The sequence below is a fragment of the Notolabrus celidotus genome, chromosome 9, assembly GCF_009762535.1.
Source record: "Notolabrus celidotus isolate fNotCel1 chromosome 9, fNotCel1.pri, whole genome shotgun sequence".
Classification (NCBI taxonomy): Eukaryota; Metazoa; Chordata; class Actinopteri; order Labriformes; family Labridae; genus Notolabrus; species Notolabrus celidotus.
Window position 1 is genome coordinate 21,309,964 of NC_048280.1, and position 27,018 is coordinate 21,336,981.

The 27,018-nt window shown below is 40.5% G+C and overlaps 2 protein-coding genes and 1 long non-coding RNA gene across 3 annotated transcripts; 1 reads left to right on the top strand and 2 right to left on the bottom strand.

Moving 5' to 3' along the window:
* Positions 1 to 391: 391 nt before the first annotated feature.
* Positions 392 to 4,951, bottom strand: LOC117819183. The gene is made up of 2 exons (XR_004632473.1): positions 4,671 to 4,951; positions 392 to 2,040 (listed from the first exon to the last, which is right to left on the bottom strand). It is a non-coding gene; the product is annotated as an uncharacterized LOC117819183 (long non-coding RNA).
* Positions 4,952 to 8,251: 3,300 nt separating this feature from the next.
* ela3l (elastase 3 like) lies at positions 8,252 to 11,860 on the bottom strand. The gene is made up of 8 exons (XM_034691074.1): positions 11,770 to 11,860; positions 11,411 to 11,499; positions 11,108 to 11,205; positions 10,641 to 10,769; positions 9,438 to 9,574; positions 8,934 to 9,079; positions 8,390 to 8,542; positions 8,252 to 8,309 (listed from the first exon to the last, which is right to left on the bottom strand). Exons 1-8 carry the CDS (start codon positions 11,807 to 11,809, stop codon positions 8,292 to 8,294), a joined length of 810 nt encoding a protein of 269 aa, XP_034546965.1. The 5' UTR covers positions 11,810 to 11,860; the 3' UTR covers positions 8,252 to 8,291.
* Positions 11,861 to 16,030: 4,170 nt separating this feature from the next.
* On the top strand, positions 16,031 to 26,594 carry bco2l (beta-carotene 15, 15-dioxygenase 2, like). Its single transcript, XM_034691073.1, has 12 exons — positions 16,031 to 16,078; positions 18,033 to 18,210; positions 18,991 to 19,202; positions 19,653 to 19,768; positions 19,917 to 20,019; positions 20,099 to 20,242; positions 22,453 to 22,613; positions 23,039 to 23,209; positions 24,385 to 24,522; positions 25,317 to 25,499; positions 25,673 to 25,783; positions 26,326 to 26,594. The coding sequence occupies exons 1-12, from the start codon at positions 16,045 to 16,047 to the stop codon at positions 26,440 to 26,442; spliced, it is 1,668 nt and encodes a 555-aa protein (XP_034546964.1). The 5' UTR covers positions 16,031 to 16,044; the 3' UTR covers positions 26,443 to 26,594.
* The last annotated feature ends 424 nt before the right edge of the window (positions 26,595 to 27,018 follow it).

Sequence of the window (27,018 nt, forward strand, 5' to 3'; positions counted from 1 at the left end):
TTTCAGTGCAGGAAGCTCAAACGAGATGTTAATTTAATTCAAGCTCTCATTTCTAAATGCTTAAGAAGTCCATTAAAGCTAGAGCGGAAAGAAACATTTATGTGGACTACATAGAAAAATAGTTTCAGAATATTTTAAATTAACTACCAATTTTTGAAAAGGGACAGAGCACAAATTATATTACCAAATTGAAACTCTACATCCTACAGTATTTTCAAGACCAGTTATTTTGTTCATACTTTGTTTTATTTACTAAATAATCCGTACAAAAATGTAAAATTCTGAGAGCCTCTTGTCGGTAGTCCAACTTTGGTCTTGTAAACACTTTGTAAAGGGAGAGCTCTCTGAGAATCTACATCTTAATTGTGAATGATTCATCAAATCCCAAACACATCTTCAGTTGATTTTATTTAAAGTGACGAGTTATTTTAACAACCAGTCATTTCAGTGCAGGTTACTATTCATCATAACATACCAGAAATATTCCATAAATTACACAGAACAGAAAGTGCTGCACTGAAAAATAAATCAGCTTACTTTAATAAAGTGAATCCATACTTGAGGTCAGATTACAACACATTCACTCAAACATCAGACGTAGCAAATTTCATTAAAAAGCCCTTTCATCAGTACAAATTGTAACTTCCCTTAAAAAACATATATACAAGTATGCATCTCTTATTATTGTGATGATTACGTGCCACAGTGGTAAACCTCATCCCTCTTCAGAGCCCTGTAGACCGTATTTATAACCTTCTGTCAGCACGTTTTTTGAAGAACCATGATCAACTCAATATTCACATGTAACTTTGAGATGTTACATCTCGCTGAGTCATTTCTGGTGAAGGCTGCCTATAAATATCTCATTCAGCCTCATTCAAATAAAAGCGAGGCACACAGGGACACCAGTAACATTTTTACTGTTGCCTTAATCCCATGGGAGTCGGGAAGGTGGAGGCAGTGACTTGTTGATGAAATAAGGATGCTGTCAGAGGCCTCAGGCTCCCTTTTTGCTAACATCAGCATCCTTTCTGTTTCCAACCCTGCACTCTACCCCCTCCCCCAACAAAGATCTGCCTTTTGTATCATTCTTTCTTACCCTGTGTCCTGTACTCTCGACTCATACATTTTCCTCCTCCTGACTCTTGCAGGCTTTTAGTGTCTACCTTTTGCCTGTTTTGCAGCTTTTTCAGTGCCATCATTAGTGCTGAAGCTGCCTGTAAGCTACATGGCTACATTTCCCCTTTACCTCTAACAAGTTATTTGGCCTCTCAGCTGACCCTATCTCCAAAAACTCTCTCTTTACAATTGACTGCTTGCTGCCTGTTCCTCCTCCACATCCGATCAGTTTTCTCAGATGGAAGGAGGAGGAATAGTGGAGGAGAAGAGGAGGAGATCATGGTCTGCTTCTGTAGAGCAAAGCAAACACACTGACAGATGGACAGTCCCAGAGACGCACAGAGGAGATAAGAGGATTGAAGCTGCTGCTTGTTGTTGTGGGTCTTGCCATACCTCTTAATTCAGTTAGCTCATTCTGAGCTCCAACAAATGGCACAGATGAGGGGCTGATGGTAATAAACGGTAAGTGGAAAAAATGACGGAGGAAGAAAGTGTAAAGGATCACTCAAAGTTCACAGTAAAGCTGTTTTTTGAGCACGTTGTAACTCGACCTTTGACCTCCTTTGGAATAAATGAATGAAAAGTATCCGTATATCCGTATATCCATGATCACGCTGCAGTCAGCAGATACTTCTGTTCAGCCTTCTTCTGCTCCGGCTCTGCTGTGAAAACTGGAATTTTCTCTGGATGTGAGGGCACCTTGCAAGCCTTGTAGAGGATGACGAAGAGGACAAGGATGAGGACACCCACCACAGAGTTGCAAACGATTGCCACGATGGCCCACACAGACAGACCCATCCTCATCTCGTGCTCCATGCTTGAGTATATAGACACCGGACTCACTTCAGTCACATCACACCTCAGAGGTGTTCAGGTCTAGAACTGGTTTCCCGTCGTTCACTTCAACTCCACGGATTCTCCCTGCAAAAACAGACAATTGGATCACTTGAACACACCCCTACATGTGCAGTGAACACACACATGTTGTCCAGAGTTAACCTGCTTGTCACATGGAGCTGCACAGTACTGCGGTGAGGTCAGCTCAGAAAAGATTACTTTGTCTGACACGACAGTCACTGGGCCAAAGTGGCTTTATCCCCGCAGATGCTATATATGGAACAACCTACGTACATGCAGCATCTGCAGTGAACACAGAGGAGAATTAATTAATCTCAGCATTTTGAATGCACAAGAAAAGTTTCACTTGGCTGAAGAGAAAATTCATTGTAGGAAACTTACTATTGTTAGTAGTTTGTGGGTGAAAGGAAAGTATTAAGAGGCAAGAATGTGCCTTTTGGCTACAGCTCTGTGTTGAAAGTACATCCCTTTTTCATATGCTTGTTTCTTTTATACAGTCAGACAGTGAGATACTTATTAAAATGATAAAGAAGGTGCAAATAGGTGCACTTTTTCGAGCTGAATTGTTTTGACGAGATTCAGCACTAATGTGTTGTCAGGAGAATCACGTGGGAATATTGTTGCCAATTTTGTGGCTGAAATTAAATGGGTCACTGAGGTGCACTGGTGAGTGTGAGTATTAGAGAGCAATAGAGAGAGAGAGAGAGAGAGAGAGAGAGAGAGAGAGATTGGTTGAGATTGGCCAGTCTGACTTGGACTGTGAATATTTTCCCTTTTAAGAGTTGTATAGATAAAAACTCGAGCTCATCTCCTCACTTCTACCTCTCTCTCTTCCGTCTAATGCATTTCTAATGAGACCCAATATTTCCTCTCCTCTCCAACTGAGAGCAATGCCACAACAGTCAAAGCTTGCTATTGAGAACTTATTTCAACAGTTTCCATTCCTTCAAAGCCATTTTATGACCAAGCCGAATAAGGATAGCTCTGAGTCAGTGGCAGTGATGCATTTGATCATCTCATGAAGTCGGTCTGTGTTTGTAGCAGATGGGTTCCTCTAAGGATGCTGGTGGCATCACTGTGGGGAAAATTACCCTCATAATCCCCAACTGGGACTACTGTCAATAAACTGCCCTCAGAGTTTTGTAGAATATTTCCAAAACACCCTGGGGAACTTTTTGAGGGAGTCAGGTGATAGCTGATGTAGCGTGTATTATACAGTTTCCAATTAGAGAGAAGGAGAGGGCTGAGTAGGCTCTGAGCTGACACAGAGATGTGACAGGGAGGAATCAGTGTGTGTCTGCTCAAGACGCTTATTACATGAGTGTGAGCAATGGATCCAAGGAGGACAGTTTGCCAGAGAATAAGGATTTCAGATAATCTGTGGTGCATAAAACAAACAAATACACAGCAGCCACACTACTCCCTCATCATCACTCATTGTAACATACTTTCATAAGGAGGCCATAGCTGTAGCTCCCAAAGTTGATGATTTGGTTTGTGTTTAAAAACCACAAGGATCATTTGTTCTCATTTGTGAGATAAATGCAATTTCTTTGCACACAGCCCTGCTGCAGTTAGTGACTGCAGAGAAAAAAGAAACATGTAATTAAAAGTAAAACTGAACATACCTAACACAATTCCTATTAATGGAAACTGTGATTGTTTGCAAAACACTTCAAGGCATTGCTCAACTTTGTGCACTCAGAGTCTAGCAGATTTGATGCATTACTTGGTGCATAGAACATCTGGTAAACAGTAAACACAAATTTCCCTGTTTTTGAAGGGGCCCAATCAAACAACACAAAAATGAATTACGTGTGAAATAATGTGCTAGTAAGTCCGTTGACTGTCTCAGAAGTTTAAATATTTGTTTTGTTAGAGTCAGAGGTTCAAAGATCACAAGAGCACATGACTGACCCTCCACACTCAAACTATAAAACACACGCAGACACTCCTTGAGGCGACCATCAATACACAAGCAACTAGTGTTCAAGTTATGTAATACCTGGAAATGGTTTAGCCTCAGGTTGAAACTGTAGTCATGAAATGATAAATAGAGTGAGCATGTGCTTGTGAATACTGCCATTGATAAGTATAAAGCCCCCTTGTTCAAGCTATCTAATGTAAATAGATGCAAATACTTGCCCACTTGTACCAAAGAATGCTTTGTTTCAGTGGAAGCTGAATAAGCAGTGCATGCAAGAATACAGACTCAATACACAGACAGCTGCTTGTACCAACGACATGGAAAACAGGTGAACACTTTTGCATAATGCATTACCTTTCAGTGGGCAAGAGCTCCATCTCATGTGACTGAACATCTACCCTCTCTCTTCAGCTCATATGAGAACACCAGTTGCATGGATACAACTTTACTGTAAGGTCAGGATAAGTTTTTAAGAGCCTACACTTTAAATGAAGCTATGTCAGAGAGATGGTGAACTTGTTGTATATAATTGGTCATATTTTTTTAAATGCATACATATAACATGTGCCTTCCATTGCATTCATTTGGCCTCATGTTGCACTTAACTCAGGTGTTGTCGGATACATTTAAGTTGTTTTAAGAGTGAAATACAATTATTAATAAAAACAAACGTTTGTTTTTTTCTGTGAGGCACCTTTTCTTGACGAGGACAACTCCTAAAACTACGGTCACTTCAAGCACTTGAACGTCTCACACAACAGCCTACCTAATTGTTCCCTCTGATGTCCGGTGTCCATACGTTTGTTTCCTCTCCTCCGCTCACACCCCAAGCTTCAAAAATCATTGATGCAAATTCTTCTGGGTAAACACCGAGGTCCAGCAACTTCACCAAATTGTTTGCGAAGTTGTTACTTTTTTCTTGAAGTAGGCCAACAAACTCTGTCCGAGCGTATTTCGTTGTGGCTCAGCAGCGCGCGCAGACTGTGAATGCAGTTTAGAGTCACCGTTGACAGGCGCAGAGCGACAGAGCGGAGATGCTGCTGTCAGAATGGCTGCTCCTCATCCCCACAGTCCCTCCCCCTCCGTCACCCATCCCTGCCTCTCTCTCTTTCTCTATCCCTCCTCAAGTCTTTCACTACTGAGCTGTTTATGCTAAGACGCTTTTGGAACAACCCAACAAGGGCTTGAACTTCTCACGCCTGAAGATCTCAGTGCAGAGGGTCATTGACCCAATAAGTAAAAGTACAGAACAGTACAGTAAAAGAGAACCATGCAGAAAAATGGTGTTGTCAGCATTAAAGAGAAAGATAAAAAATAGAGAAAACAATAAAGTGAGTGCGTTGTGCAACAATAAAAAGTAACAACAAAGTGATCTTTGCAACTGAGGATTTAGACTACGTTAAATACTGGTCCCCATGCACATGCATTCCCAAGCGGCCCCCATTGTTAACCACTTTTTTGTATTGTCTTATTTGTGGTCCCTTCTAACATGAGGATCCACTTCGTCCCCTCTTCCCTCCAGTTAGATGCCCCAGTTTTCTGAAAATCCTGAAATGCAGAAGGTTTCATGTCGAAGTGCTTAGCCTTAGGAGTATTCTGGATTTAATACAGATAAAGCTAAATTGAATAACTAGAATAACTTTCTTTCATAGAATGCCTTAAATAAGTCACATGAAGTGGCATGAATAGCAGCTGCACCAACTGACAAACTTGTTGTCTCCTCATTGGTATTCAGTCCAGCAGCAGGGTGTCCCGGGGGATTCTGTGCAGCCCTCTCTGTCTCCCTCGCTTTGTTCATGTGTGTGTGTGTGTGTGTGTGTGTGTGTGTGTGTGTGTGTGTGTGTGTGTGTGTGTGTGTGTGTGTGGTGGGTGCAGGCATGGGGTACCCTGACCCACAGAGTTCAAGCTGGGACAAAGAATTCTTTTGAGGCCTCATTCTCCACCGGATTTAGAAAAAAAAAGTGTTGTAGAGGCTGAGATCCAGAAAGAGGCGTTTTAATGACGATGCAGCACTGGTGCAGATACTTTAAGGAGTGCAGTGTCTGAATGAAGCATAGATGAAGTGGCTGTAAATTTGAACAGCATGTTGTTGTATAAGCTTGATGAAGTTAATGAAATGTAGAGCTAAGCATAGGCGTTTCTAGCCCATTTGGGGGTGCTGAAGCACCTCTAAATGGAATCCCAACACCCCTAAAATTTGAGTGATTTTTACTTTTTTTTTTTACTGTATGTCCTTTTCAACAAGCAAGAGTTTCAAAACCATACAGTACTTTGTTGAAACATAACATTTTAACAACAAAAATACAACAGCTCCACCGCGTTTTACATGTTGTGCATTGCATTTCAAATGAAAGTCCAAAAAATAACTCCAATGTCAATTTTTGGTATTTTTGTTACTCACTATAGGGGGCTGGTTTACTCCAGAAACATACATACATACTGTTAATGTATATGTTGAGGAGCTGCTGTATCAAAAAGAGTTGTCTTTCCCCAGAAATTGGGGTTACCATATGTTTCTTTTATGATTCCAATCCATATTTCTTTTTTTTCTGCATTTAAATAACCTTTATCAGATTTGATGGTTTAGTCACAGACTTTCCCAAAAAGTATTATACTTTTCTTTCACAAATGTGGGAATGAAATTGTCTTAAAACGTACAAAACAGTGAAATGTAACTTGGGCAGCTCTCTGGGTGCTCAGCACCCCTAAACATCCGATCCTAGAATCGCCCCTGGAGCTAAGTGAATGCTAAACATCAGTTCACGATGTAACATGTATCACGTTGTTTTAATTTATATATTTATTAATTATTTGGTAATAGCTACAGTCGTAACATTATTTAATTGCAAACAGTTTTCACACTACTATTGCATTTTTCAGTTTCAGGGACTGGTTGAAAAGATTATGTTTGATTTTCTTTCTATCTGGGGGGTATGTCATTACATGATCAGGCATGATATTTTAGACTCATATTTAGTTTAAGATTGTCAGAATTGTTGGCTGCAACAACACAGAGTGCTTGAAAAAAAGTCATCTTTAGATTTATTTTTATGGATGCACTTCAGTAGTTTTTTTTTCAGCTGATGAGAGACAGGGAATCTGGGGAGTGGGGAGCGGGGGAGGACATGCTGGTCGCGGCCGGGAGTCAGACCTCTACAACGAGGACTGTAGCCTCTGTATGTTGGCTGCATGTACCGCTAGGCCACCAGCATCCCACTTCAGTAGTATTTGAGGAAACTTTAATTTTTCTTCCAAGAAAAGGATGAGACTGGATTAGTAAGGAAGCAGCTCTTGGGCTGCAGCCCGCACAAGCGCTTAGATGAGATAGTTATCACTGATCACAGGCTGATACTCCAGAGGAAGCTGCTTCACAAGACTGATTCATTATATGAGAGAAATGAACTCAAAGATAGCATAAGAGAACCATGGTGTCCCTGCCTCTCTCTCTTTGCCATCTCTTCATATGCAGACACCCACACACATGCACACGCACACACACACACACACACACACAGATGAACAGGCCCGTGCACACAGAGTCATTATAACTCCTATTTGCAGGACGTGTCATGTCTGATCACTGCCTCTGATGTCAGTAAAGACGCTCACCCACCTCCATTAGCCTGTCAAAACTTATCAGTGAGTGTGCCAGTATGTGAGTGAGTACAAATGTGACAGAGAGAAAAGGAGAAGGACGGAGATTAAAAAAAAGAGAGAAGTGAGAAGCAATTTAATTTCTCTCTTAATTCCACCCCACCCCATCTCATCCTTCCCCACCCTCTCTCATCCACATCTCATCCCAGCAAGGGGAAAAAAGACTGAAGTATTAATCTAGACTGCCTTTGTAGCCTTCCTCATTTTCAGTGCGCTGTTATCACACGCACAGACAGACTCCCCTGATGAATATTATGGTTCTCATAAAGACCTCCTGCTGGGAGGGCAAGGGGACAAACTGGGTCAGTTTAAAGAACGGATATTACATTCATATTTTATACGGAGGGTCTACTTTACTGAGGCACACAAACCACTCAGTGTAATCATCTAATATACAAGTACTCTGGATGGACACTTTTGCGTTTTATCTGTGCTTTGGTCAATTTATGATGTCTATTTGTTAGTGCTTGTTTTCTGGGCTTTTTATACCCCACAACATCCTGCTCTGGAAAGCTGTCAAAAGCAGTTTTTTATCATGTGTGTATGAGGACACCTGCTGGACATTTGGTGACGTTGTTTCAACTGTTAGGCTAAAAGAGGGGGAAGAATCAATTCATATGATGATAAGGGATAGAAGCATGCTTCATTTAGATTACAGTATATGCAAAAACATATACTAACACACAAAAGAAATGAAGTGACCCGTATATTCTTTATTGAAATGTCAGCTTCTTTAGTTGTTCATCATAACCTGAAAAATAAAAACAGTCGACCATTAGCAAATGAATGAAATAAGTGAACATGTTTTGTGTCTGTTTGTGTCTTTGTTACCTGGTCGACCCAGTCGTTGAAAGCAGACACTCTGGTGAAGACGGTGGGTTTCTTCACAAAGTTGCAGCCCAGTCCAGAGACAAAGCTGGCGATGCCATGGACCTCCCAGGCTCCCTCTGAGTTCTTACAGTTCAGAGGGCCACCAGAGTCACCCTGGACATAGAGAGAGAGAGGGAGAGAGTAGGGCCTCATGTTTCATTCATATAGTGGAGGTACTGGTAGACTGGCAAGGCACAACTATGAGAATCACAATCAGGGTCATTGTTACGCCTCATGAGTATACTGAAACACAAGAAATGTTTTCATATTCTGGAGCAGCTAAACAACACAGGTGTGTTCCCTCCTGACATTTTATTTGGACACACTCATTGCACTCAATTTCAAAACTGCTTTTCTATCAAATAGTGTGCACACTGTACATTATTACCTAAACAAGTTGTACAAGATGTACTCTTTAAGTATTTCCGGTTAATTTTGAGAAAACCTGTAAATAAAAATAACTTGTGTACAAACACACACAAACAACCACACAGTAGAAACTTACATTGCATCCACCCACGATTCCATCCCCGCCGGCACACACCATGGTGGTCCTGACAGCGATGCCCCACCAGTCAGGCTGGGAGCAGGTGGCTTGGTCAGCCACAGGCATCAAAGCCTGCTGCAGCTTATCAGCTATGGGGCCTCCGGCTAAAACACACAGGCAGAGTCTATTACCATCACGCACATACACACGCAGTCTGTCAAATCTGCTCCACAGCATTTCCCCAAGCGCTGAATTCACAGTCCGGCCTAAAATTTTCAATTTAGGAGTAATCCTCCTCCTCTGAAAAAAAGTTTCAGCTAAAATCTCATGCATGAGATTTTTCATCCAAACTTTGGAGGTTTCTCTGGGTAACCCCAATCACACACTCTCACACACAGCTGGTTCTAACACAACAAACCAGCTGGACACCCTGAAGGAAAGAATTATGACATTTCAGAGAAGCTAATCTTAAAAAAAAAGAAGGAATAAACACATTTCAGCCTTCTTTTAAGAGTGACTTACTGTACAGTCTGCCCCAGCCGGTGATGTAGCAGGGGTAGAGGTTGGACAGCAGAGTGCCAGCAGCAGGGATACATGCCAACTGCACCTGGTCACTCAAAGTCACGGGCTCTGACAGCTTGATCATGGCAATATCGTTACTGCAAGATAGACACAGAGAGAGACAAAGAGACTTAAGTGCAGACTGACAAGCAATTTAAAATCCTCCAACTGAGCCAAAAAAAAAGGAGCGGAGAGAAAGAAAGGCAAGGTAATTAGAGCAAGTGGGATCAGTCTTTTTGCCATTTATCTAATTTCCCTCAGTGGAAAAAGTCCAGCTGCTTACTTAAGGGTAAACAACCCAGTAACAGGATTATTATTGAAAATTTGAAAAGGCCAGCCCCATAATACGGTTCAACATACATGCACGAAATTTTTCTTGGATAGGTATCATGCCAAGACCTACAAAAAATCCTCTTGACGTCGTAGTGAAATCCCAACAAGAATTCGGCCATTTTGATTTTCCTATTTTTCACCCCATTATTTAGGGTATGTGTTTATGTAAACTCCTCCTACAATTTTACTCCGATCAACTCCCAACCATGCACATTTTGAAGTAGACACATTGACGATCAAAAGTTATCAGACAGAATTTCTCTAAGGCAATTGGTGTGGGCGTGGCACCTCGCTACATTTGGCGGAAATTTTGGCAAACTCTAAACAGTAATATCACTCACATACAATAATGGATCAGGCCCAGGCCGGTCATGCATGATAAGTGCCCCAGCCTGAACGTCTCTATAGGCAAATATTCACCAATATCATATAGTGCCCCCTACTGGCGGCAGAAAATCACATGTTCTACAGTTTTTACAGCATCACCTACAGCACAGTGGCGTACTTGAGGCGGTGGCTTACATCAGGCGGTGGCTTAAATCAGGCGGTAGTGCACATCAGGCGGTCGCGCACATCAGGCGATCCTTGAACGAGGGCCCGCACATATTCGCTTGCGGTTTTAATTTTTATTGGCTTTCATTTGCTGCTCCAAAGATAGAGAGCTCGAGTCAAGGTAAAGTATAATCTGAACAAAGGTGGACTAAAAGAAATATGAGCCTCAGCTCACTTTTTCACCTGAGCTTAGTAACAGATGATATAATGATGATGAACTGTATGTCCTAGCAGGAGACTCAGACTTCTCTTTGTAATGTACCCGGTTGCCTTTCTTACCCGAAGGCCACGAAGATGGGGTTCCATTTCTCATGCACGATAAACTTCTCAGGCAAGATAGCCTTGGAGCCAGCTTCCTCCTCCACCAGGTTGTGTTTGCCCACAAACACCCTGTAGGAGAGCTTGGAGCTGGGGCAGAAGAAACAGAAAGACCAGGCTCATATTAAACCAGATAGACTCAGAGCACAGCCTTATGTTTAAATAAGCTCAAAATGATGTTGGAACATGCTGGCCAAGATGTGGATATGAAGAGACAGGGGTACAGGTGACAAATGAGGGAATTATTTGGCTGAGTTTTTGGTTAGAGACTCACTATATTTAGGAGGGTAGTAATCACAGGATTACTCATAGTATGATGTAGTGTAAGTACAGTACATTCAACAGCAGATCAGTATGTGTTTCAACTTGTAGATTTGTGCATTGGTGGTTGTGTTTTGGTGTATTTATTTTTCCCTGCTGCCCCATACTTGATGCAGTGAGCAGCAGTCATGACCCAGTTGGCAGCAATCAGAGATCCTCCACAAGTGTGCCTCCATTCACCGTCCCTCTCATATTGCAGAGAGATCTGGAGAAAGAAAAGGACAACGTATGAAAAATTGAACAAGATAGAATATGAGGAATGATCTAGAAGTGTGGATGAATTACAGAGTGTGCAGATTTTATTCATTTGATTGCAGAACTGTGGCTAAAGATCTAATAAGCACATGTTGGACCCATGCGATTTGCAAGTAAATACAAGAACATAGAAAGATGTGTAGATATTAGCATACCTGCCAGGGCCAGCTGTGGGGCGTAGCATCTTCTCCGTTGACCACACGGGAAGTCAGAGGTTCGATGGGTGGGGTGCCACACCCGAGGGCTGGAGAAGGCGGAGAGACAAGAATGTAATTGAGTAGAGACAGGGAGTGAAGGGACATCATTTTTCTTTTCATTAAAGAATTGCACTGTGCCAGGTCCTTGTGTGGTATCATGCACACACACACACACACACACACACACACACACACACACACACACACACACACACACATACACACACACACACACACACACACAGACACACACACACACACACACACAAACTTTAAAACAATTGCCTCTAGAATTAGAGAATGCCAGATGTTCTTACCGCTAGCAATGAGCACTGAGGCCAGTACAATGGGGATCATGTTGATGGATGCTTCTGCTGAGGGTGAGCAGGACACAGTCTGTTTTAAACTTTCCACCACTGGCAACACCCGCTCTAAACACAGCAACACACACTCTTATTGGTTCATCAAGGCAACCAGGGACGAGGATGGACCAATGGAAATGAGGGTCAGTGTGTCTAAAGTGGCAGACAAATCACACAGGTGTTCTTTTGGGAACATTTCCCATGACCTTCAGAAATACTTAAAATGTATGCAAAGAATGAGTGTTTTTAGAAAGAAATGTATACATGCATAGTTTGTGTATCTTTGTCACACTGTTAGACTTCCCAGAAATCCTCTACCAATACCTCCATGTTTTGTTTATTTTTTAACCCCTAATTTTTCTCCTTTTCAAAGCTAATCCCCCTCCCTGAAACCCATATTTAAACGCTTACATAACATGAGAATGGCATGAGAAGCTAACATCTGGATCCCTGCTGTTGGCCTGTTTTCTCCAAAGTGTGAAACAAAAAACACAAACTCAGAGGCATCACTGTGACAAATAACAAGGACAATGAGGAGCAGATGGCGCCACTGGTGCAGAAAATACCGACAGCTATACTACAATCTTTTTTGACATCTAATAGGAAACACAGTTGTGCAGTGAATTCTGCAGAGCCAGTAGTGTGAGCACCATATCGTATGTCCATATGTTTGACCAAAGATATCGCTCAACATGTTCCTTACTCCAACTCTCCTCTTAGTGTTCTTCTATGCAGTGGATTTTCTGTATCAAACCCTGACCCAGTGTAACATTGGGGTTTTATAATGACTTGAATGAATATGTTATGAGGCCTGGAGGACACAGAAGCAGCTCCTGAGGTGTGTAAATGCCAGAGTATGCAGGCCTGAGGTGACTCGGCATGCAGACATCGTAAATCTGTCAGAGACCGCCGTGGTAATAATGCCTGGCACAATAAAGGTTGGATGTTACGGTTCAGTAAACAAGTAGAATCAGGTGAGGAAAGGTCTGTATACAAACACAAAATGTTTTCAGTGTAATGATCTTCCTCAGAATGTGCATGAGATTAGACAGAATCAGGTCATTAAGGGCCAAGAATGGTTGAGATTGGTACAGGAGTTTTATTTCTGCTCTGTGACCTCTTCGAATAAACATTGTGCTGGAATACAAAGTATGTCAGAAAACTAAAAAAAAAACATTTCTTCAGAGGGAAGGCTGGACTATTTGATTATATGTCTTAGTTTTCTAGTTCACCACTAGATGGGACAATTTATCTGTTCAGACCACAATGTGAGCTGTATTTATTTTAAATGCTGTATTTTGTTTTTTCAGAAATGGACCACATTAAACTTTGCAAAGATATGAAAATCAATCTTCATTATAACTTGGTTGCAGCATCTGAAAAGGGGTCAAGAGAAAAGTTTCACTTCAACAATGACAACAACAGACCTTCAATTTATAAAAGCTTTATCTACAGAGCAATATTGTTGTCAAAGTTTTCTTACAGAGATGTTTAGAGCTGCCCATCTTCAGTCTTCAGTCTGGAGAAAATACTTGAAAGCATAGAGACTTGAAAGGCAGCCATGGCAACAAAACAAGCTCAGACGATCTCGGCTTGTGTCACCATGTGCATGTGTGCGTGTGTGTGTGTGTTTGGTAGATTCCTGTTGTGTGTGTGTGACCTTCTCTCTACAGCTGTGATACACAATTAATTGAGAGATAATTAAAATTAGTTTTCAGATTTGTAAAACAGTGTTCAACTTATCACAGGCCAGTGTGTCTGGAATGGATGCCTCTTTGTGATATCCTATTTTCTGATTAAACCTCTTGTATTCATTAGTTTGATGGTGGTCAGATGTCACAAGTTAATGAACTGAGGCACCAGTGACTTTATTTGACATGGAAAATAGTTAAGAATAGATAAGGAAAAAATCTAAGTTGATGCAGTTTTTGCAGAAAGGCATGTAAAACCAACCTGAAACTTCATCAGTGCTTCAAATCTCTGATCTCCAAAATCTTCCTCACACCACTGAAACAAGTTTGTATGCACACAGATGCAGGCTGTCATGTTGTGGGATGTTTCTTGGCTGTTAAAAGCAGATCGCTTCATTATCAGGAAGCCCTCCTTCGGGAGGGGGGGGGGGTTTGTAACAGGTACTCTTCAGCCTGCACTCCCTATCACAGCAGCAGCTGAACCCTGAGTGACACTCTGTGGGAGCTTTATGGTCAGTTTACATCACTGTGGGCCGGTAAACACTGAACAGGACACTGCGGTTCATTTTTCAGATTAAGGGAGAAAGATTTTGCAGTTAAGTATAAATATTATTGTGGCAGGTTGGTGCTATTGGCTGCCGCAGGCTCTGTGGTTTTTAAATATTTCCCTTGCATACCTCCTTGTATCCAACTATACAACCACTGCTCTGTAGCACTGCTGTGGACATTGCTGGATCGTTTGATTTCCAGGGGTAGTTTCATGTTTTACTCAGTCCATGAACATCCATACTGTTGGCTTTTTCAAAAATATACAGCTGCTTTTTTCAAGTTGCTGTCTTATTTGCCACAGGCAGTGTGTTTCAAGCTGCAGGGCTGAAGTAAATCCAAACATCGGCTGTCTGCTGCTGATTTGCTTTTATCACCATCCTTCCTTCTGACGTTAACAGAGGACTTTTCTTACCTTGGCTTTTCCATTTTTTGACAATGTGTGATTGTCTCACATTGATGTATTTTTATTTTTACTTTTGTTTTAATACAAAGCTCCCCTGCATATTTTCAGCACATCACTCCTGAGAATCTCCCAGGTTGGAAACTACTGATGTAATTAAATCTCATCATGACCTGACTGGTCTTCCTGCAGATCGTGTGCATACTTGCCAGGTTTCTACTTCTTTCATGCTGAGTGGGAGAGAGACAGGGGAGCAGTGATACTGGGTGCAGCCTGTCTCCCCGCACAGAGAACAGTGCTGTATTATCTTTTACAGCTTACTTTTCTCTATGCCAGAACTTCACCGTCACTTTGTGTTTCTCTTTTCCCTGGACGAGTCTATTGTGCTTTTGATGAACCATACATTTCCTGTTAATGTAATTCCCTTTCTTATGTTTTTACACTGATTCTTAGATTTTTTTCCAGAGCATTACTCTGCCTCAAAAGTCATCATCTCAAGCATAGACACCTACATAGTATATTTATATATCCTGTTTGTCTGACATTGTACACAAAAAACAGTTGTCTGTTACCCTATTTTGCATAACTACTTGTTTTTTTTCTACATTTGAGTGTTCTTAATATGAGTTTGTTCTCTAGAACTAACATGTCTTTAGAAGTACACACCTATCACCAGAGGTATTCATAATTACTTGTTTATGGAACAACCACAACAATGTTAGATGTGGGAGGCCTATTGTCCCTATGTGCAGTGTTTTTAGGGGTGTGATGGAGCGTGCAGTGCAGTGTAACCTCTGTATAATGATAACCAGATTTGGAAACAGCGACACACCATTTCATGGCCATTTAACGCTGTATGATGTGTGGAAATGAAATCCTTACTTCCTTTGTTTATGTGTACCTAAATATTAAAAAATAAAACATACAAATATAGAGTGTATTCACAGTAGTCATGTCTATTACAAACCTTCCTTTGATCACCTGTCCTCAATGATGACTTTTTAAGGCTGCATAGGGCTGAAAACGGTTGTATGTGGCTCAAGGACAATGCAACAGTTTATGTATAGAAATGGTTATATAATCTCATTCAGTACAAATGTGTATGAACAGTTATTACAGTGTGACACACACAATCTTATACTTTGTGAAGATACACATAATATATTGAGATAAGATAAAAGCAGCAAACCTGCAAAGACAACATGGACTTAGAGGTAATGTAAAGTTCATCCTCATCTTTTCATTTTAGTACTAAAACTTGATGTATTCTTGTGTTAAGCCTTTGTGTTCTCCACATTTCTCTCTGACAGGGGTGGGAGAAGTCAGATGATAGAGTTGTTGTTAGGAGTCTTTCAGAAATGTACACTATTGATTATGTCACATTATGCAAACATTGACCTGCATTATCAAACACTGCACGCCTTTCTTTTACTTCTATCACAGACTTAATGACATGGCCAACACTGCAATAAACTACTGTTTAGTGCTGGAGATTAAATTGGCCAGGGACCAGAGGTTCAAAGGTTTTCTTCAGTGTGTCTTTAAATCCTCCATGCTTGCCTGATAGCATCAGCAGAACAAGCAGTAGCCATGTCCAAGACCACAGAGCCACAGACACAGACCAGTGAGTAGACACTGCTTTGAAATATGTTGCTTAATTAAATTACAATATAAACAGGGATTAAGCTAAATATTTCATACTTTGTCGTGCAGATTGGTTACAATCATTTATTCATATTTTTAGAGGCAAATGTCAAGATGTTTAGATTGTTGTATTTGATATAAATTGATTGCTTTTCTCATTTGACTTAAGAATGATCCTCTTTTGGGTGTTTTACCATTTAAATCAAGGACATAACACATCCACTGAACTAATTATTTAGAGTCTAACAGAAAAACACATACGCACACAAAGTTGTGCATGTAGATAATTTAGTTTAGTCATATTGCCATTACATTGCATTTCAAAACCAGAACTATAGTTACCAAAGATCAAGCGGGCATTTCCTATTGTTCCTTCTCCAGTGTCTCCTGTTGAATCAGAGCTGAAAGAACATGCACAATGTCTCATTGAGAGCTTTTAGTCTTTCACAGCTGATAACTCAAAGAAGACAACTGTCTGGCAGGTCCCTACATGGGAAAATAAAAAGCACAGAAATTAAAAAGATGTGCAGCAATATGACAGCTCATTCCAACAAGGCTGTTTACTTCTATACCTACATACCGCTAGTAAACAATTCAATAAAGCAGTGACGATAACAAATAATCTACTGATGCAATTGTGATTATACAAAAAAAAGAAAGGTAATATAAACTGCTTTAAGATATAAATCCGAGCAGTTCTTGGCTTGTCTGTGTCACTGCTTTGTTTTTTGGAGAATTTCAAATGCAGCAGTTGGAAACACCATAAAATTCCCCCCTAAAAGATGACAGCCCACATTCAGGCGTCATTTGCAATGCTGCAGTAATCACAATCAAAACCCACAAAGTCAACATTGTAGGAGACTGTTAAAGCCCTCAGCGGTTATCTCTCCATTGCACATTCTGGTTTTTATTGTCTGTTGTACTGGTGTCATGGGAATGAACCAAATTGCGACCCTTATGATTGGCTGCAATAACCATTCACACAGTCAAACTCTGATGGTGTAACCTATAAACTCAGCATGAGACAGCGTATTGAACTGCTCTTCTTTCCTTCTGCTAATCACGTTACTCTCTTATATATTTTACAATCACCATTTTGCGTGCAGATATGAGGTAATGAAAGTAAATTGGTTATTGGCTAACAGATAAGACAGCAGATAGTGCATGTGTCATTCACAGTGCATGACCCCCACATAATCATGAGCTCCCTCATATGGAGCTGCTACAGAACACAATGTCTCACACTATACAGGTGGTACTGTTTTTTCACTGGTATATTATTAATTGCACATTATTGCATGAATTGAGTGTTGATAGCTTGATTAGCAGCTGCTGAGGTGTGAGGAACTGACAAATGATGTATAGAAGGTGTGAAGGAATGACACACTGTTTGTTTATTCACAGTTGTCAACATATTCAACTGGTTCAGATGAAAATAAAATAGAGCTCCTGAGAACCTTTTGTTACTGATTGTGTTGACATTTTATCCCACAATGAAGATGCCAGACAACATGAGTAGAATATGTTTTCATATCCATGATCATCTTTTTATGCAAAATAACTTTTTTAGAGGAATTTTACATCACTTCCTCATTCTCGCTTGTTCAAAGTTCAAAAGCTGTAAATGGTTCACAGCACGACACCTTGTCTGTGTGAATGCCTGTGCTGATGTACCTGTCTTTATGTGTGTGCATGGGTATATTTGTGTTGAAGGGCGAGAGGTAGGAAAGGTGTAGTGTCAAGAGTTCAGCTCTTTTTCAACTATACTGTGTGATACCATGATTGTATCTGTGATTCTTCTCTGCTCTCTGCTTTATCTCATAGATTACACAGTGTACCGTGATAATAATAAATACATTCAGTGACACTCTTCTCCTCCTCTATTCTTCGCCTCCTTTCCTCTCTTCTCCTCCTCTCAACCTCTGCTTTCTCAGTATCCAGCAGGCAGAGATGTCCACAGGCCAATGGGCTGTTGAGTGTGGCTCCTCTGGTGAGTTCTGTGGAGGAAACACCTGACCCCATCCCAACCACCATCAAGGGATCTGTTCCAAGCTGGATCAATGGGAGCTTTCTGAGGAATGGTCCTGGGAAGTTTGAATTTGGAAAAGACAGGTACTTCAGAAACAACATGGAAAAAACTTGACCAAACTTTTACAAAATACACAACACTCTATTTGAAAGAGCATTACCGGCATTGCAGTTTACAAAGGGACAACTTCAATAACTTATTGTATTCCAGGAACATGTTCAAAACTATTTATGTGTACTCTATTTATACAACTGGACCAGCAGGATTGCAAAATAAAGTGCAACTGTATTAAATCAAATGCAAAAATGACCTCATGTATCCTTTTGGTTCATTACTTCATTATTACTTTCTTTAATACAGTCTACGACTGAAGGACAATATCACTCCCCAAACTATGAACTTCTTTCATACCCAGCAATCAACATGGTGAAATAAATGTGACAGGCAATAAGAATAATATTTATATTCACATAACATTACTTTCACTCAACAGGAAAAAAGCTGGAAAACATGAGCCATCCAATAAATGCCAACAACACACAGTAGTTTCAAGCTTATTTGTTTAACTTGTGTTTGTTTATCCATAATGTAGAAGACTTGTTCAGAATGTGCAGTGAGAAAATATCAAGTAAGAAGACAACAGACTTCTTCATACCTTGGAGTTAGTAATATACTTTGACAAAAGGGGTTATTTCTTTCCCCAATGAAAAGGTCTTATTTTTTAATCCTTTGTTGATGAGGAAATTAAGGTTTCCTCTGTCTATATCAGAACAAATATTGAGCTTTATACAGAGTCTTAACAACACTTTGTTGTACTCAGACACCCTGAGTAAAACTCAGTTATATATTTTTTTCTGTTTCAGGTACACCCACTGGTTTGACGGCATGGCTATGATGCACCGCTTCCACATCAGTAATGGAAGTGTCACATACAGCAGCAGGTTCCTGAGGAGTGACTCATTTGTTAAAAACTCTGAGAAGAACCGCATCGTAGTGTCAGAGTTCGGGACGCTGGCCATGCCTGATCCATGCAAGAACATCTTTGCACGCTTCTTTTCACGCTTCCAGGTTCCCAGTATGTGTTTCTCCTTCACACATTCCCTATTCCTTGTGTAACCTAGCATAGGGTAGATCCAGCACTTCTAGATGCATTATTAAACTAACAAAGTAGTCTAATATAACCAGGCAGCTGTGCTAGATTACTGGAGATGAAAAAAACAGCCCTATACATTTTTTCTTTACTGCAACATGCCCTTGACTGTGTTGAACTATATGTTTCTTTTCAGCCTGAAAGCATGAAAGCTAGTGTTGCAGTATGTTATGTTTTTATTGAGGGATACAAGTCAATATTTGTGTCTCTGTGTCTTGTGTGCAAGGAGAGGATCAATCTAAAGTATGACATAAAGCTTCTAAAAAAAACTAGGCAGGAACAAATTGGTGGAAAAACAGTTCCTTGTGTTGTCTGTGAGAGCACAGATTTCTTCAGTACTATTTTTAAATAACTTCCTGATGCATGTGCGAACAGAGGCTACAGATAACGCCAGTGTGAACTTTGTCAAGTACAAGGGAGACTATTATGTCAGCACTGAAACCAACTACATGAGACGAGTGGATCCTCAGAGCCTGGAGACCAAGGAGAAGGTGAGTCACTGGTGCAACTGAAAAAGTGTATTTTGAATGCTAATGTTGTTAAAAAAAAAAAAAAAAGTCAGAGGGTGGAAATGAGGAAGGTAGGTGACTGTAGCAAATGGTGATGGAGCAATATTGATAAAGATGCTGTCGATTTAAGGTGGACTGGAGTCAATACATTGCTGTCAACTCGGCCACAGCTCACCCACACTATGATAGCGAGGGGGCAACGTACAACATGGGCAACTCCTACGGCAAAGGAGGTAATCTGTCGACCAATCAGCTCTCTCAGATGTCCTAATATGATCCATGAATTCCAATAATTTTTCTGGTCCTCCTCAGGTTTCTTCTACAACATCATCCGTGTGCCTCCTGCTGCAGAGGAGAAGGCAGCGACAGAGGACTCTGCAGACTTGAATGGAGCCAAAGTGATCTGCTCCATCAAAGCAGCTGAGCCCAGGAAGCCTTCCTATTATCACAGCTTTGGTGAGACACAAAACACAGTATGAAAATGAGGCTGCTGCTTCTTCAAAGCTGAGGAGGTTGGTTTGAAACAGACTGAAACTAATACTAATGTCTCTAAAGGAGCTTTAGAAGCAAATGAGACCATCAGCAACATGAACTGCTATTTCTACCGTTACCTTTAAATGTGATATATAAATAAAGTTGTCTTGACTTGAGCTGACCTTCACAGCCTCTTGCCACTGCTACCAGGCTGGTCACATTTGAAGCAAATTACATTACATTGAGATGAAAACAGCCCTTCTTTACATTTTCCTTGGTTTAGATTAGTGGTGGGTGATATGATTTACAATTGACAAGGAGATTCTTCTTACTCATGTACAGGACTAGATCAGCAAAACACAAGACATACAACTTTGTCTGCAGGGGGCACCAAAATCTACACCAAATGAAAGTTCCTCACAGTAGCTTTTAAGTATCTTACACACTGGATGTTTACATTGCCAAGTAATTTGTAAGAGATTTAGCTTTTTGCCAGAAATGACAGGGTGAGTCTACTCCGCAGTTTTTGTGCTCTTATTAATTGCTAATTTAAATTCTCGCCTCGTCTTTCTTCTTTTCGTCAATCACAGCTCCTTTGTCTCTCTGCTCAGCTTTCACTATCTGTCTCAGTTCATAACTCTGCCTCTGACTCACACACTGAAGTACATATTTTCTCCTTCACTCTGTTTCTCTCATAAAAAATATAAAATCCATTAAAAAGACACACAATCAACATTTTGCCCTAGTTTCTTTTCTGGCTTAACTCTGGGAGCACTGTGGAGAGGATGCACATTGTGTTGATGTTTTGTTGTTCCAGTCTTCAGTGTTATGTCTACATTTCAGCGCAAGACACTTCTGTCAAGAAATGATCTTTTTAGAGAATGGTTATGCAGTTAGATTTGGTGCTGCTTTTTTAAAGAGCTGTTAAAGAAACACAGCAGGAGAGAGAGTTCTGTTGGGGGAAATTATCCTCACAATAAACTAAAACACTCGTATAAGATCTCAGTAAAGTCAACATCCAAATCTACAATAATGTGGAGCTCTGGAGAGCAGTGTTGACATTTGCGTTACAGTGGAGTTAAGTAATAAAAGTCTGGTAACAACAATTGTACAGTACATTTGAATTGATCAGATGGTACTAGCAGATTGATAATCAATTGGTTGACACCACTGACAATGATGCATTAAATTGATGCCAGTTTGCTGATGCAAGCACAACTTCATGTTTCCCTAACACCAAATGGCTTTATTTAGTTCTATATTTATATTTTCTCCAGACCACCGTAGCTCTGCCAGACTGTCTGGCACCAAGTAATCTCTCAAGTGATGAAACACTACATGGTTATACCATCACCACGTAATTACTGCTGTACAGTTAGTGTAGAGGGGTTATGTTCAGCCCCCATCTCACATGTTTACCTGCTGGCATAATATTTTGTCTCATTTGTCAGGAAAGGTTGGTTCTGACAGGTGTTTATTTTGCAGGCTGACCAGCCAGAAGTGGGTGGCAGCAGATGTAGCCTTTTGCACAACGTGACTTCAAAATAAGCGTCTGTGTTCACTTATGGTGTCTCTTGTACTGGCAGGGCCTATTTTTTTAATACCAACCCATGAGGTTCAGCATTTTCAGTGCTCAGTGTCCCAGGCACAAAAACACCTTCCCTGTGCTCACAGCACTCTCAATTGAAAATAGTTCAACTTTTTAAACACTGCTGCACTCATCACTGTCACATCTCTCTCTCAGTGACCAATCATAATGAAGACATTGATATCAACTTTGTCAACAACAATGACGGAGGAAAAGCTAATCAGACTTATTAATATGCTGAGATCATTTCCATGTGAAAAGCTGCTTCTAATGCCGGGGAAAGATTCCTTTTCATTGTATTAAAGTTTTCTTTGCGAAAAAAAGCGCATTCTGAGCATACAGAACAGTAACAAATAACAAACTTGCTCAATGGTCCTTACAGAGGACAACAGAAGTGTCAATGCTGGTGAGTAGTTAAGGTTGTGGGCGCTACCAGCTAAAAAAGAATCATTAGCGGACACAGGCCTAAGAGTTCGATGCCATCTTGATTGGCAAACCACTGTCCACTTGAAAACAAATTTTTGGAATGATGATATAATGTCATATATCAAAAAAATATATGTATGTAATATTAACATTTCCTTTGTGTGTCCTCTCTTTAAAGTCATGTCGGAGAACTACATTGTGTTCATTGAGCAGCCGATCAAGCTGGACCTGCTGAAGTTCATGCTGTACAGAATCCAGGGGAAGAGCTTTCATAAAGTCATGACCTGGGAGCCTCAGTACGAAACTGTCTTCCACTTGGTCGACAGGCACACAGGCAAGGTGGGCTAAGATTAGTTTACTGCACTGCAACAGAGCTTCTTCATGCAATATTAAAGTGTGAAATACAACAGAACACCACATGCCCAAGTCAAAAAAAAGGAGCAAAACTGCAAGCTAATCTCTTCATGCATGGTTGAGCCTTTCCCTTATTTATTTTGATGGAGTCACACTCTTATGGAGTAGTCGTTTCTCATACGCTGTTACTCTCAATTTTCCCATCTCATTACACAGCGTACCCATTAAGCATACAATATCAAACTTTCATAATATGAAGGTACAACACAATAACAGCAAGCCTGAGCTTCTGTCCTCAAACATTAAAACCAAAACAGAAAAATCTGCCCTGTTTGTACTAAATCCTTTTTAAAACTTTATTATTTTGGCATTGTATCCTAATTGGCTGCTTTGACTTTCTCCTGCTTCAGGAGAGTGAAGTGAAGTATCTTGCAGCACCCATGTTCACGCTGCATCAGATCAATGCTTATGAAGACAACGGGTGCTTGGTGATGGACATGTGCTGCGGGGATGATGGTGAGGTCATAGGAGACTTCACACTGGAGAATTTGCGCAGAGACTCAGGGGAGGAAATGGACAAGGTAACCTAATCATGTGCAAATGGCCTATCACAAATTCACAAATGAATAGTATTTAGTAATAGTAATTTAGTTTAATAGTAAGTTCCTCATGAGTGTGCAGTTAAGAAGAAGAGATGGCTTCTGCTCAACTATTTCAATAGAAGTTTGGTGTCCTTTTGTGGAGTTTCTATTAGATAGTCTGTTAGTTCTTAAAGGGATAATTCTTCCTTGTTTTTTTGTTTTGTATTGTTCTTTGAAGCGGCTGGGTTGTATAAGGAACTTGTCAATAGTAATTGAATTACCCAGGGGATCTCGGTCAGCTCTGCTCCTCTATCGGGACTGGCCAGAGAACGACTGTTGCAAATAGGGATCAACTCTACCACATAATTCATCTAATTCTAAATAACTGTGACCCAAACATTAATGTTGGTGAAAATGTATGCTCTATTTTATTTTTTTCTAGTGCTTTGCTTTACTTTACCATCAGGACGCCCTTTTGTTTTTGACACATACAGTATGTGTTCCTCGGCCTGCAGTGATCCTCTACACTGATCAACAGTTTGGATCTGCCGGCTTCAAACGAGACAAAAATATAACCAGACTAAAAAACATGTGATTCTGACAGCAGTGAGTAGGCTTCCTGATGGCAAAGTACAGTGCTGAAAATGTAAAGAGTGACACTGGGTCAGAATTTTTTAAAATGATCTATATTATTATATGTAGTAGAGTTGACACCGTCTGCAGCGATTGATAGTCTAGTGTTCATTTCAGTTCTCAGGCCGGTTTCTCATCAGGGGGTCAAGCTGACTGGGATCTCGTGTTTTCACTTAATATTGACAAGTAACTCATACAACCCCACTTAAAAAATGAACTATCATTTAACATTTCCATAAATTCATCCATTCATTTGTAACTTACTCTTCACAATGTCTACAAAGCATCAAACAACTATGAATCAGCTGAGATTTGAAGAGATTCTTCCTTTGTTAACCAAGGCTGTCTCCAACTTTCTCTCAGTTACAGTCTTTAGAAATCTGTCTCTCAGGCAGACACAGTTCAATTGTGTCTCTTTTTTTTCCTTCTTCGCTTTTACTTTACTCTGTCTTGGTCTTATTGTCCATGAGGTAGCACTGAACTCTTATGTCAAAGGATCCAAACTTGCATTTTTCAGATGTCTTTCTGATATTCTTCGGCAGTTTTACAACGCATTGTGCAGAAACCTCCCACGGAGATATGTCCTGCCCCTGAATGTGGATGAAAAAACTCCTCTGGACCAAAACCTTGTCACTGTACCTTTCTGCAGAGCCACAGCAAAGCAGACAAAACCAGGACAGGTAGGACTAAATAGAGTGCAGTATGCTCTCATAGTGTATGTAATATATGTTTAAAGTACATTACTCTCTGCCTGTTTTTAGTGGGATAAAGCACAGAATAAGGCCTATAATCATGATGAATACAGCCAATTCACTCCCACGCACTCTGTGCAATTATCCAACATAGTGACACACTCAAGGTGCTTTCTGCAAGATAGTAATTTCATGACTTCTAGCAGATGTATGTGATGTCAATATGAGTGTCCATCATGTGATGGAACAGTGGCCATTTAACAGCTTATGCACACAAATTTAAAACACATATTCATACTGTGTCTGACATGTCCTTATGGGAGAATAAAGCAGAAATGTTGCATTGTGAAGAAATAGAGTGATGTTTCAGTTGCCATGACTACCCAAGTGACACTGTCCTCAGTTTTGGATCTTGTTGAATGTGGTGTTATGTACGTACATGCAGCAGTGAAAAAGTGCAGCGACAGAGCTGCTGGAAACTTAAGTCAGACAAATAGAAACATAAAGGTCTGTAACTGTGATAAAAAGTACATAGATTTGAAAAGAAAAATTAAATTAAATTGATGTGTTCTTATCTAGACTTTCAAATGAATGCCACTCCTCTTATGTAGGTATCCATTTACCTGTTTCAGAGAATAATGCAGTATTGATCCTAGCCCAAACAGCACAAAGGGGAGCAGTAAATCTGTCTGGAAAGCTTTAACTGTCGACATTTTTTGGTTTGAATGTAAAAGTTTCACCGTACATAGAAAAATCCAGACTTTTACCCCTTGACCCCACAGGTATACATGACCCACGAGGAACTCCACGACGACCAGCTGCTGCAATACGGTGGCCTTGAGTTCCCCCAGATCAACTATGACAAGTACAATGGCAGGCCTTACCGCTACTTCTACTCCTGTGGCTTTGGACATGTCTTCAGCGACTCTCTGCTCAAGATGGACGTCCGCACCAAGGAGCTAAAGGTTTCTATCTTCTAAGGAAAAAAGCTCATTGTTAACTAGGCTGGGTAGAGCCACATCAAAGTTATTTCCACTGCTCTTTCTCGAGCACTGAGGGCAGGATGTGAAGGGTTGGTTTTCTGACATGAAAGAGCTCAGAGTAAAGCGGGGTGTTTGTGTAATCTCCCCCTGCCTAGGTGTGGCGTTATCCCGGCTTGTTCCCGTCTGAGCCCGTCTTTGTTGCTTCCCCTGACGCTACTGAGGAAGATGATGGAGTGGTGTTGTCTGTCATCATCACACCCAAGGAAGTAAGTCGACCACAACAAAGAAAGCACACAAAAACAATGTTGAAAAGCAATGTTCACTTTAAAATCACTTTGACTAAAATCGACAAAGAGTCAATTAAAATGACTGTTTCTGTCAATGGAGTGTGGTGGCTTTAAAAAGAGTGAGGAAAAGGATGTTACTGGTTTAAAAAGGGATCTTAGTTTAACAAGCAGCCTGTCAGTGTAAAAACCAACGACTTTAGTGGACGTCCTTTGCCCCTCGAGATTACGCTGCAGCCATTACTACTTGTTTTTGTACTTTTTATTAATTTAAGACCTCAAATGTGTATTTTTTAAAATAGCACCCAGAAAAACACAAGCATTACCCTGTGATAATTAGACTTAAAGCTAAAAAAAAAAGGATAAAAAACATGGTCAGTATTACAGGTGGCAAAGCAGACTTTGTATAAATTTAGTATGTTCCACAGAAGACAGATGGTTTGATACATTCCCTTTCACGACTGTGAGAAAGGTGACCTTTTCATTTACATAACAGATTTAATCTCCTCTTTTTCTGTTTCCAGGAGAAAAGTACTTTCCTGCTCGTTCTGGATGCTAAAACTTTCACAGAGCTGGGCAGAGCAGAGGTCCCTGTCAACATCCCATACGGGACCCACGGAGTGTTTAACAGGATGGGCTAGATGTGTCTCTGCTCTGCGGAAAATTGCTTAAACTGAACCAGCAACCTGCAAGCTTTATCCACAGTATAGAAAATCTCTGTTGTAGCCAATGTCTGCAAAAATTCCTGAATTGCAAAAAGAAAGCAGAAAAGAAAAAAGAAGAGAAAAAAACAGCTGACTCGTGCTTTTTTTGTTTGTCCTTCTTTGATAGGAAAAGGTGCGTGTCCTCACTGTGTGCTGAATTTACAGTCAGATAGATGGCAATCTTTTGGAGACTGAAAGCTGGTACAGCATCTGCACACTGATAGCTTGTCCTCTGTGTGTTCTTGTTTCCTCTTTAAAGATTTTAATGAAATAGCTTTCAGACCTCAACGCCATGCAGATGGTGCTTATTTGGAAGGAGTGATTCTTTACACCTGAAGAAAAAAAACAACAACCCAAAAACATGAAAGTCAATACTCACTTTAAAATAAAAATCCATTTCCCTCTTTTTTTCTGTTTAAACCAAAAGTGTTTTAGCACTATCATACCACTGGAAACGCTATACTCCCAGTGAGAACCACGCAGCACTTAGGATACATAAAAATGCATCAGAGG

Excerpts from the sequence above, each read along its gene's own strand:
- ela3l (XM_034691074.1), bottom strand. The coding sequence starts at position 11,809 with ATGATCCCCATTGTACTGGCCTCAGTGCTCATTGCTAGCG. Across the intron at positions 11,500-11,769 it reads CTCAGTGCTCATTGCTAGCG|CCCTCGGGTGTGGCACCCCA; the intron begins GTAAGAACATCT and ends CGCCTTCTCCAG. Across the intron at positions 10,770-11,107 it reads ACTGCTGCTCACTGCATCAA|CTCCAAGCTCTCCTACAGGG; the intron begins GTATGGGGCAGC and ends CTTCTGCCCCAG.
- bco2l (XM_034691073.1), top strand. The coding sequence starts at position 16,045 with ATGTCCAAGACCACAGAGCCACAGACACAGACCA. Across the intron at positions 22,614-23,038 it reads TCGACAGGCACACAGGCAAG|GAGAGTGAAGTGAAGTATCT; the intron begins GTGGGCTAAGAT and ends CTCCTGCTTCAG. Across the intron at positions 24,523-25,316 it reads AGCAGACAAAACCAGGACAG|GTATACATGACCCACGAGGA; the intron begins GTAGGACTAAAT and ends TTGACCCCACAG.